The sequence below is a fragment of the Humulus lupulus genome, chromosome 7, assembly GCF_963169125.1.
Source record: "Humulus lupulus chromosome 7, drHumLupu1.1, whole genome shotgun sequence".
NCBI lineage: Eukaryota > Viridiplantae > Streptophyta > Magnoliopsida > Rosales > Cannabaceae > Humulus > Humulus lupulus.
The window spans coordinates 64,591,915-64,604,578 of record NC_084799.1 but is presented as its reverse complement, the minus strand read 5'-3'; the positions used below and the strand labels follow the sequence as shown (position 1 = coordinate 64,604,578).

At 32.0% G+C, this 12,664-nt stretch overlaps 2 protein-coding genes across 3 annotated transcripts; one reads left to right on the top strand and one right to left on the bottom strand.

Annotated features, from left to right (window-relative positions):
- The first annotated feature begins 6,374 nt into the window (after positions 1-6,374).
- Positions 6,375-7,089, top strand: LOC133788217 (transcription repressor OFP17). The gene has a single exon (XM_062225607.1). The coding sequence runs from the start codon at positions 6,390-6,392 to the stop codon at positions 6,954-6,956; it is 567 nt and encodes a 188-aa protein (XP_062081591.1). The 5' UTR covers positions 6,375-6,389; the 3' UTR covers positions 6,957-7,089.
- Positions 7,090-7,209: 120 nt separating this feature from the next.
- Positions 7,210-9,889, bottom strand: LOC133788216 (protein GRAVITROPIC IN THE LIGHT 1). Of its 2 annotated transcripts, none has more exons than XM_062225604.1 (2): positions 9,417-9,889; positions 7,210-8,984 (listed from the first exon to the last, which is right to left on the bottom strand). In XM_062225604.1, the coding sequence occupies exon 2, from the start codon at positions 8,782-8,784 to the stop codon at positions 7,477-7,479; it is 1,308 nt and encodes a 435-aa protein (XP_062081588.1). In that variant the 5' UTR covers positions 8,785-8,984; positions 9,417-9,889; the 3' UTR covers positions 7,210-7,476. The 2 variants fall into 2 exon arrangements, with proteins under 2 accessions (XP_062081588.1, XP_062081589.1); XM_062225605.1 differs by having other exon boundaries at positions 9,430-9,889.
- Positions 9,890-12,664: the final 2,775 nt, after the last annotated feature.

The following is a 12,664-nucleotide window of genomic DNA, read 5'->3' as shown; positions in this document are numbered from 1 at the left end:
GTCCTAAAACGATAACATTCATTTTTGAGTGTTAATTGATAAATTTCCAACTCCAAGAGTGTCAATCATCTCCCATAAAAATACTTTCAATACTTTTGTGAGGATTTGGAGTTGGGACTTTATTCTTTGGTGATTTTTCAATATTCTTTGTGTTGTAAATTTTGGAAAAAACGATATGGTTTGGTACACACACACAAAACTCTTGAATTACAACTTTAATAATTTTAAATAGCATTTTCTAAATTCTCACTAAACATTTTGCTAAGTGATTTTGCATAATTTAGTTCACTAATTCATCTTGGTAATAATTTTTATCTGCTTGAATTGCTAGGTACTAGCAATAAGCTAGTTGGGAGTTGTGATTAGAGGTGAAAAGTGCACATTTATTGATCTTAAATGTCAAAATAAATTAAGTTTTGATTATTATATTCATTAATTAATATGATATATTTTATAAATGAAAATATTTAATTATGATTTAATTTATTGTTATTTTGTAGGAATTAAAGTTGTATTTTGACACTTTGAAATGAAGAGAAAAGAAAATAATTAAATCTGAAAAAAGAGAATAGAAAGTGGCACTTTTCTTGAAAGAAAGTGGCCCAATCTGAAGGAGAAGCCCAGGCTCGTTGGCCCAAGCCCAGCCGCCTCCCAAGCCAGCCGCAAGCCACCTGTCCTCCACTATCCCAATGCACCTTCTCAGCATCCCCAAACGCTGCTCCCGGCACTTGCAACGGCCCAGCGCAAGCTCCCAAAGGCCCAACACAAGAGCTTCAGCAGACCCAACCTTCCCACGCCCAAGCTCCCCCCAACGAAGGCCCAGCCGCCCAACACCCCAAACGAAGGCCCAACTCGCAACAGCCCAATCCGAAGCACCTCCAGCCTATCTGCCTTCTCCTCTCCGAGCCACTGCCACGTGGTGCCTCCCCATTGGCCCGAGCCACTGCCACGTGGTGCCTCCCCATTGGCTGGGAATGGGTCAAAATCCACTTCTGCCACCAGCCACCTTCAACCCATATTTTGTGGGTATTGGGCCTTGCAAATTGTCATTTTGAGCTTTAAAGTTCATACTTTGTGGTATTTTAGAAAAATGGCTTTTTGACCATACACCAAAATTACTAGGTTAATATTTATAATAAGATTTAATTTTTCAAAATCATATTTTATTATTAATATTTCAGATTTATTTTATAAACCCCATTTTGTTGTTTAATTTCTTTTTAGTCATTTTCTCCCTCTATAAATAGGGACTCTCATTTCACATTTTGTATATAATTTTTAGGTTGCAAAACTCTACTAAATTTTAGTCTCATTTTTCATGTTTTCTCTCTAGAATTTCATGAGAATGTCTAGCATAATAGGCTAACCTTCTTAGGAAGGTTAGGATGATCTTATATGCACTATGACTTTGTTTGGTATTTTTGATTCACTATTTGCTTAAAGTTTATATATTTGAGTGATTTATTTTATTTCATCTCTATTTCTTCATCTTATTATCTTTATTTATGTTTACTAATAGTATATAGATTTTGTCAAGCACTTTCTATGTATTATCAAATTAGTGAAAATTATATAGATAATATCTTTATCATTTTTCTCAATCTCATTCATATATATTTACTTTTGCTAAATCTATATAGAATTAGTCATGCTCTTTCTATGTATTTTATAAATAGTAAAAGTAATATTTGTGTTAGGTTTTATGTCCAATCTTTTATTGCATTATTGTCAATGGTATAATGTCATTTTTAGATTTCTCATAAGATTTATCTCATCCTTCCATAGTAAATAATACTAATCACTTGAATGCATTTTTGTGAAATATATTTGTGCTTCAATATTAAATCTTCCAAATGAATAGTTGGGATGTGAACTATCCATTTGTGTAATTTTTTTGTGAATCAAATATCCAAATAAATAAGTATGCATATTGGTGACTCTTGATCCTTCACACTTGTTACCTATTGTTACATCACACTTTATTCTATCTTTATTTCTAATCTTTAAATCTCAAAAACAACAAAAATATCACTTGTTCTATTTTTCTCATATTATTTATCTCAAAACTTTATTTATTGATTAACTTTATCTCTTTGCCTCCTTGTGGGATCGACCGCCCGATCTATACTACAACAACCGCTTAGTGGATGCACGTTTTGGGCGTTATACACAAGCTGATGCTTTTCCTTCTATTTTCCCTAATGGTCTAACCCTATTCCCTAATGTTAATGGTAACTTTCCCAATCCCCTTTTCCCTTAATTTGATAAATCAATTAGGATAATGGTAGTAATCAAGGAGAAAAATGTCATTGTAAAAAAAAAAGGAAACCTACCCCTTGATTCCCTCACTCCCTTGACCGACTCCTCCCTCTCTCTCTTCCTATACTCGGCCAAATAAGGCCTTTCACACCCATTCATCAACTTTTCAACTTTCCCATTTTGATACAAATCATTGCCATTTTTCCTTTTCTCCTTGGCCACGTCTTATAAAAAAGTTTGAACAAACCAAAAGCCACATTAAAGTCACCAAAGTTTTTCCTTTTCTCCTTGGCCACATCTTATAATCATTTTCCTGAGACTGTGTTTTGAAATTAGGACTGCTTCATATACTAATAAGACAGAGATTTATGTAATAAAATAAAGTTTGGATGGTAACACAGACTCCCAATTTTTATAGGGAAATTTGAGTTTTTATGCATTATGTGGGGGATAAATAAAAAAAATGCATCACACTTTACACATAAAAAAAAAAGTTATTGTTTGTCATTCTTCCCAAAATACCTCTCCCATATTCCTCTCTTATTTCTCTCTCTTTCATTTCTTTCTTCTTTATTTCCTTCTACCTACGACAGCCACAACACTACCATCACAACTCACTATTGTTAAAAAAAATATCCAGAATCATTCTTCATTCTTCACTATGAGAAGGAGCACTGCTGTTAATGTGGAAGGTAGACCTCCATTAACACCATCTCCTTTCACCTCGAAGTTCCCATCCCATTAACACCATCGATTTTTTTTTATGAGTCAAAGCTTAAACTAAGAAAACTTTTAGTTAAAACACTAATCTATACATTTCGAACAAATTTGGGCCTCATTTTTTTGGTTTTTGTCGCAACTTTATCCAAATCTGAAACTCTGAAATTTGTAGAAACTCGATGCACCTCGATTTCCAGCTTGGTGGTGCCTTAAAAATCAAGATTTTTGTGAAAAAAATGATATGCCTCGATGAAATTCAATGAGGCCTCAATGCCCAACTCGATGGGGCCTTAAACATCAAGATTTTTGTGAAAAAAATGATATGTCTCGATGAAATTTGATGCTGCCTCGATGCCCAGCTCGATGGAGCCTTAAAAATCAAGATTTTTGTGAAAAAAAAAATGATCAACCTCGATAGACCTTGATTCACCTCGATACAATTCATTGAACATACATAACTTTTCACTCAGGCGTCTGTTTGATGAGATTTTTTTTTTTTAATTTAGGTATTTTTTTGAGATCTACATGTTCAAGATGTTTATATACACATTTTGGAAGTTTAAAGCTTATAAGCATACCCAAATTCAAAAAACTTGGGATATTTTTTTAACTTTGGGGCATTTTCAAGCATTAAAATTCTCAAATGTATATATACACATCTCAAATGTGTAGATCTCGAAAAAAATACCCAAATTCAAAAAATAAATCACCTCAAACAGATACCCGAATGAAAAGTTATGTATTTTTATGAATTGCATCAAGTTTCATTAAGGTCCATCGATGTGTATCAAATCCTTTTTTTCAATAAAAATCATGATTTTAAGGGTCCATCAAGCTGGACATCAAGGTATATCGAAGTATATCGAGGTGCATCGAGGGGCATCGAGTTTTATCGTGAAATTCATGATTTTAAGGCCTCACCTCGACAAACATCGATGGAACTCGATGTAATTAATTGAAAATGCATAAATTTCCACTCAAGTGTCCATTTGAGGTAATTTTTTTAATTCAGGTATTTTTTTAGATCTATACGTTTGAGATATGTACATACATATTTCAGAAGTTTAAAGGATGAAAACATATCCAAATTCAAAAAATTGGGGTTTTGTTTTGAACTTTGGGGTGTTTTCAAGCTTTGAAATTCTCAAATGTATATAAACACATCTCAACCGTGTAGATCTCGAAAAAAATACCCAAATTCAAAATAAAAAAATCGTACACCCGAGTAAAAAGTTATGCATTTTTATGAGTTTCATCGAGGTGTGTCGAATTTCATCGAGGCATATCATTTTCTTTATGAAAATCATGATTTTTAAGGGCTCATTGAGTTGGGCATCGAGATATATCGAGGTCCATCAAGTTTTCTACAATTTTTTACATTTCAGATCTAAAAAAATTGATAAAAATTTTTTTTTAAAAAAACCATGCCAAGATATGTTCGAAATGCATAAATCAATGTCTTAATTTTTAGTAGATTTAAGTTTCAAATCATCAAAAACTATCATGGGTAATTTTTTTTATTTCCATGAATTACTTAAGAGAGAAGAGAAATGGAGGGGGAAAGAGGGAGGGGAAATGGAGGGGGGAAGGGAGAAAAAGAGAAGAGAAAACTTAAAAAAAAAAAAAAAAGAGGTGGGTGGGTGGGTGGGTGGTGATGGAGGGGCATTGTTGGCCTTGGCCATGGTGGTAGAGGGAGGAGAAGATGGAGCTAGAAAGAGATGAAAGAAATCATGAAATGGGCATTTTTGAAAACAAGTGAAATAGTAGCAAGAAAATGTGACGTGCAAATAGGATATTTTTTTTTAAATATATAGAGAAACAAAGAGTTTCTTTTGTTTATGACATAATATAGAATTATCAAATAATTCCTCTGAAGTTAATAAGTCAATGGTTGTGTGAAGCAAGTATTTGTTGGTATCATTCCTTTCCTTTTCTATTTTTATTTTTTAGTGTCATTCTGATTACTAAGAAGTTACTGAAGTCAGTCATTGGCTTAAGGGTGGTTTCTTTTTTTCTTTCAAAATATCATATGTTTTTTATAAAGAAATGAACACCCACATAACAAATAACTTCTCAAAATTTATATTTTTAATCATTTTTTATAGAGTTAACACGTAGCCTCAAACGAAAAAAGCATAAACAATCTCTCTCCATTAATTCTTATATAAATTTGTTTGACATTATAATATGAACATCCACAGAACAAGCTCTTTAAATAAGGAGGACTATTTGTTTTTTATTTTTCTTAAGGGATTGGTTTTGATTTTTGTTTTTAATAAAGGATTGGATCTATAAAAAAAATCATTAATTTTACAAAAAAAAAAATTATAAAATGAAAATTGTGGTGGGGGTGAAGCCCCTGGCTCTATGCCTGAATATCAAAACATTATCTTCTTAGGTTTATGTAATAACTCAATGACATTCCTAACTTATAGTTTTCATTAGATTAAATTTTTGGATTTTAATTAATTATCATTTATTTGAAATACCTTGAGTCCACTAACGGCTGAGATAGTCAATATTTCTTGTAGGAGCAAAGTAGAGAAGAAAAGAAATTAGTGGGGGCAAAATATAGATAATAATTAAGGTATTATTAATTTTTTTAGACAGAATGACACCAAATTATGTATAAAATGTCAACAACAAATTAGTGGGGGGCAGTGACACCACCCTCAAATACCTATCCACGTTTAATTATTCAAGTATTTATGCAAACTCATAAATTTGGCACATAATCATTATAAATTTATGTTATTCTTTTAAAAGTTAAAGAAAAAAATTACCTACCATCAAACATAAAAATTTTATGTTCTCATTAATTATACACAAAATTATCATTCCAATCAATCACAATTATACAAGTTTCATACAATATTGGTACAACAAATCTAACTTTTAAAATTTACAAAAGAAAACAAAGATATTGGGTGTTTTTCCTACAAGCATGGGCCGATTTTGTATAAGACAATTAAGTAATTATTGCTTGTAATCAAGGTGTTATGACATAATAGTTTAGGTCCACACTAATCGGGTATGGGATATCTTGTTTCCAACTCTTACAATTGCACCCCTTTCGAAGTCAAAAGGGCAGGCTTTTAAACTCGCAACCAATCAGGACATAAAATCCAAACACGCTTTTATTTCATGGTACGCCACTTTTATAAGACGTGATTAGCACCCCAAATTAATCTTGTTCTACACAAAAGAGAACCAAGAAAAGTACAAATACAAAGTACTCTTTAACAAACTCACAAATCTCTTTCTGTCTCTCTCTCTCTCTCTCTTTATTGCACCAACCGTGAGCAAACAAACTCTTCTTCCAGAACAAAACAAAAGCAAAAAAAAATGTTACCAACATTCTGCTCCATTCCTTAAACTCTACGTTGCTTTTTCCAATCACTAGATTAGATATGACAGTGAAAGCATTAGCTTCCTTGAAATCCAAGCTTCTTAAACCATGCAGAAAACTCTTTCCAAGCTTCAAATTCATCAAACTTAAGAGACCCGTCTTTATAAGACCTCTTAAACATCGTCATAGAAACAATAAAGCCACAAAACCACCAAGGAAAAGGAATCGAATTACTGCATTGCTAGCAACAGCTTTTGGTTCTAGCAGGAAGACAGAAGAGATGAACAGACTAGTTCAGCTCAAGAGTTTTTCTGACAGAGGCTCTGGTGAAGGAATACTCTTTCCGTCGCCTCTCACACCGGCTTATCTAAAGGCTAACAGGGCTGGTAAAAGGGATGTTTCAGGTCTTGAGGATGTCGAAGATGCTTGCAGGAGTTTCGAGAACTACTTGGTGGAGATGATTGTTGAAGAAGGAAAAGTGAGGGACTTGATGGACATAGAAGAGCTTCTCTATTGCTGGAGGAATCTTAAGTGTCCTGTTTTTGTTGATTTGGTTAGTAGATTTTATGGTGAGCTGTGCAACGACTTGTTTTCTACAGACACTGATGGAGTTGATGGCTCCCAATAACTTTGAAACTTAGCCCTTATTAGTTCTTAATTCGAACTTTACATTTTATATTCAGTAGTAGTATTTCATCAAGCTTTTTATATGTGCTATACTTTTGATGTATGAGAATGTGAACCCACAGAATATCTTCCAACTTTCTCAGTCTTTTGGAACTTTGAAAAAAAAAATCTTAGATGTTATTGTTAAAGATTACCTTAAAACACCAAATAAGACAACAATCCTCCTGAGTACTTCAACAAGCACCCTAAAAAAATTTGCAAAATTAACTAAATATTTATTTACAGTTCAAAAAAAGAAGATTTCATGCAGTCCGTCCAGAACAATATATTTGTGAAAAACTGACAATTGGAAACTACATACTCTCAGCTTTGAGGGTTAAACTCAAATAATCTCAACAAGCTGCAGTTAAAAAACTCCAATAACAGCTCTTAGTAGCTAGAGGCTGGAGCTAACTATAAACATTTTCAAAGCAATAGACAATTAGGTTCTGCAAAATTACCAGTCAGTAGAGCACCTCCATCTAGCATTTACCAAGAGGGGATTCTACTTTGGAAAGATAAACTCGGGACTTCAATAATGTTTCTCCAATTTTAAAGCCAGGTATGACCATAAACTCAACTCTGCACTTAGATTCCGCTTGAACGAAATGAGCTGCGCCTTCCTTATCCTCCACCATGGATTCCATATAAACATCTGAGAATTTGCTTCCTCTGTTGACAGCAAAAGCTTTAGCTTTGGGGTCTAATGATCCTGCAATGCCTTGTAAAACCCAAACCCACTTTGCCATTTTGACAAATATTTGGTAGAATGGTGTTCTAGGATGCTTGCCACTCAATACAAACGTCCTGTAATCTAGACTCCCAAAAAATGATGCTTCCATCTTTGGATGAACAACAAGCAGGTACTTTTTTCCACAGAATCTGGAAAACTCTGAGTCTGGATCATTGATCAAAGCATCAATCGGGTCATCAAACCTCATGACATCATCCACATTATGTCCTTCTAATGCCATCCCACTAAACATTCTTCGCCCTATGTAGGCTTCAAATGCATACTTCTTGTGAGACCTTTTTGAGTAAACAGCTTCCTCTCCAATAGACTTTGCAGCCAGATCTAAATTCCAACCCGAAGCTTTCATCAGGCTAATTAATGGCTTTGCAAAATCATGGATTGACTTCGAAGCAGCTGCAAAAGCTTTCTGAAAAGTGTTGACGTTGTATACAACAGCAAACTTTCTTTCCACACTCATCTGCTTGATCTTCTCAGCAAGTTTTGCATTGCCAACATCTACTTCTTTCAGCTCTTGTGCCAGTTGTTTGATCTCAGAATTTTTAGCTTTCACTTGGAACTTCAATTCTTCAACAAACCCCTCATTTACTTCAATTTTTGCCTGCAGGAGAGCAATGTGAGACAAATCAGACTCGGATTTTCTGAATTGCTTCTCCTTGTAGGCGCGCTTGATCTTGCAGAGCGCTTCAAGCTCAGCCACAACAAGTTTATTAGCAGCTATAATCATCTTGGGATTATAGGGAATGTGAGCTTCTTGAAGCCGAATATAAGATGATTTCAGAGCTGAAACAATGTCAAACAACTTCTCTATTTCTGTTTCACCACTGTTCTCCCTCAGAAGTTCAGTAGGTTGGGGATGAACTTTCTCACCATCAAACCCAGTCTCCTCTGTCGAATCCCGGCTATCATCAACAAGTGAGGCATTGTTTTCAGAGGCAAACACACCAATGGACCTTAATTTACAGACCTTGGCAAACTTGGAGACGATTTCAGATATGTTTGAGGAGGTTTTGAAAGGTTTAGTGGCTACAACTTCCATCTCTAATGGGATCAAAAATCTTGAAAGCTAAACCAATACAGACAGATCTAATATCAAATGGACAAACTACACTGTCTTCCACCAGAATATTAAAACATAAAAAAGCACTACGATTATACTATACAAGTGGGCTCAAACACAAGCATAGCATCCATGAAAGAGCCCAAATAAAACCGAGATTCCCGGCGTTGAAACAGCACCTGGTTTAAAGAAAAACGAACAGGATTCTTAGTGGTACATACATTAGGAACTACTTGAAAAAATATTAAACAATTAACAGATTCACCACTATTTGAATTACCATACATATATTTGTTTTGAAAAAAGACCCCAAAACCAAAGTAGAAGAAAAACCCACAATCAAGAAATCTACAAACGAACCAGACCAGCCATTACAATGAAGAAAGATTAAAACTTGGAGCTTGAGAAGGCTTCAGCATCAAATACCCACAATGCTAAAATAAATATATACATATATAAACCTAGCCTACTTTGCAACAATGGCACAAAAGTAAAACTAACTATAAACAAAAGAAACCCATTGTCTCAGACAACCCAAAAGCCATTTCCCATTACCATTTCGTAATTATAAATGTAGTAAACAACTACAACAACGATCACAGTCTACTTACTGTAAAATCTTACGCGCAAGAGCAAATGTACAGTGGCTTCTTCTGCTCTGGTCAGCTTCACACCACGTCGTAACAAGAACTCTCAGAGTAGTCCAGTCTCATCTCAGAAACTAGCTTGTGCTTCTTTTTGATCTTAGGCCCTAGGTAGTAGCAGTAGTAGAAAGTCTATTTGGGCTCCAAAAACATGGTATTTTACTCTAAACAAAAAACAGTTTTTGGATTGTTATGTTTAATCGTTTATTGAAGCTGAAGAACTAGTCACTCTGGGCTTCTTCTTTTTTTATTTTTCAAAAATAATAATAAAGTGTATTTTTTTTAAATATTTTACTGGGAAAATGAACCGGGAATCTCAAAGCTCAGGCTCAGCTCATAGTCTTGTCTGCTACAACATTTTTATATTATTTATTTATTATTATGTTCTCTCACTCTCCCTCCCGACTGCCTGTTCCCCCATTTTAAATTCGAAAAATACAAGTTGTGTTCTAATTTATTTATAATTTAAAAATAGCAAAGTTTGGGGTTGAAAATACCAAAAACTTTCAAATAAAAAAGAAAGAAAGAAATAATTGAGGAGCGAGAAATCTGCAAATTTAGTATTAGTAGTGTTGATTTGAGTTAAATTAAAATGTAACGTCCGCACGCGAGTTTCTGTAAACTTCTTCTGTGTCAGAAAGAAAGTCACGCATCCCAAACTGGAAGGGATACTCTCTCTATAGTATTACTATTACAATCTGGGGTATGACGAGAGTGGAAGAACCCGTGTCGTTTTAGCGCTCTGAAGAACGGGTCTGAAGGTCGGGTTCTCACTTTTTAGACTATTTATATGATCAAAATTCAATATTTTTTTATACGGGAGTTATGTAAAACCTCACTTTGGATTTGAGGTTTGACACACTCAAACGACAAAGTTGTGGACGCTACTTGTTTGTTGCGGTCGAATTACATGTTACAACCGGATTGTACACAGTTTTGTGTCATAAATAATAGTTTTTTGTGTTATAAATATTATATATATGGATGGAATAATGAATAATGGTTGAGTTAATTAAATTAAAATATCAGTATTAACTTTTTATTGTATTTAGATTTATCACTCAATTTTCTTAAGATTTATTTATGCCATTCCTTTATTGAAATAACACATGTAAGAGTTTCATTTTCTTTTCATCTCTCTTTGTCTATTTATCTCTATTACTCTGTCTATTTATTTATATTTTATATTTCAGTATTCTTAATAGTTTTATAACAAGTTATCAGTATGATTATCTAATTATCATTATTTGTAAGTTCAAATTCTTATCATGAATCTCTAGTCATAATCATTCGTTGAATCTGAACTAGATGATTCAATCTTCAACCACCATCTTGTATTAATAACAAAATTTATTACCAAACATCTAGTTATCATAGTTTATTGAGGTAAAAACATGTTATTGCGAAGATATATTTATATGATTATCATACTATATATATATATATTGATCATAACAAAAAATGTATATGTGATTATTATTTTACCATTGTGATAGTATTAGATGGTTCAATATCTTGTTATCGTAAATATGATTATATTCATATGTATGTGTTCTTACTATCTCACATATTTAATATTGATTTCTCTATAGTATTTATTTTATAGTTATTTACAAATGATTACATTAGAATTTGTAAAGTTCCATGTCTATAGCATATTGAAAAAAAATTATAGATCCTTGAGATAAGATCTTCCATATATCCTGAAGATTATACAAAAGTGATATTATTCATTAAGATATATAAAAGAAACATAATTTCTAAAGAATTGTGATATTTTAGCCAAATTTATTGAAGTGAATATTTCACATATTTGTCAATTATATGAAATTTATGAATACAATTAAAAAACATTTAAATGTATTATGATTGATGCAGTTGGTGACTGATTTTTCAAGTCCCAAAAATTTTAAGAAAATTGCATCAAAACATTAAAATATGAAATAATGATAAACAAGATTGAAAAACAAATATGAAGATAATAAACTAATTCAGGTGTAACTACCTTTTATATTGACTTGGATGTGTGTTTCTTATACAATAAAGAAGTTAACATGTATATCAATTTTGTTGTACATTTAAATATTATTCCCTGAAGAGAATGATAGAAAGTAAATTTTATTTTAAAGAGTATTGATATTATTAGTCATGTTATTATATATGCAATATTTCTTGCCAGAAGCAAGTATAGTCTTTTCAATGTTATTACTTGAAGTGAATGATTCATTATTTATATCAATTATTCATTGCGCATTCCTAGAAGTGAATATCTAGTTATTAGTATTATAGTGAACTTTGTCATTGATCAAAATGTAATTTATAATTACATTCATCAAAGTGTTATAAAGTCACAAAGATTATTTGAAAATGTTCTGAAACCTTAACACAACATATTGCTAGCTAAAATTAAACATATTTTATGTAACAGATGTACAATTTCTATATAATTGTGAATGTGACAAAAAATGACTTATAATATGTACCGGTTGTACATTTAATTATATAATATATCAAGTCATAAGAATAAGGAATGATTTATTTCATTAATAAATTTGACCACTTGTTGGAAAGAAATGAGAAAGAAAAATAAGTGATATATTCATATTATGATTATATCTATTTGGCTACAACAAACATGATTATTACCATTCTGTATTAACTTGAATGAATGATAAGTTTATATTTGAAAAATAATTGTGCTTTTAAGCAAGCACACCATTGATAGATAAAATTGTTAAATATAATGTTGTTGAACAAAATATATTACAAAAATCAAATTGAGAAATTTGATTCTTGAAGAATCAATACTATTATATATTTTGAAGGATATTAAAATTATTTCATTCTCTAGTATATAAACAAAAATGAAACTTTTATAGTGGTTATGTATATGTTGAAAATTTTAGCGAAATACCAAGTATAGTGAACTTGAAGTTCATTAATTGAATGATCAATCATATACAATGAAATGTATAAATTTGCCTAAATTTAGATGAAGAACCAGAATATTCTTTTTATTATTAATTCTTATATGGTGCTCAAGAAAATATGTACATATATTTTGCACATGGGAAGTAAAAGTAAATTTGAATATCTTGTATTTTTCAAAGAAAAATATATATATTTCAACTAGTTTTCAAATGTTCTGTTTATAAATATTTTAACTTGTCCAACTTTATTGTTAAATTTTTTTTACTTCGTATATATCATTTATA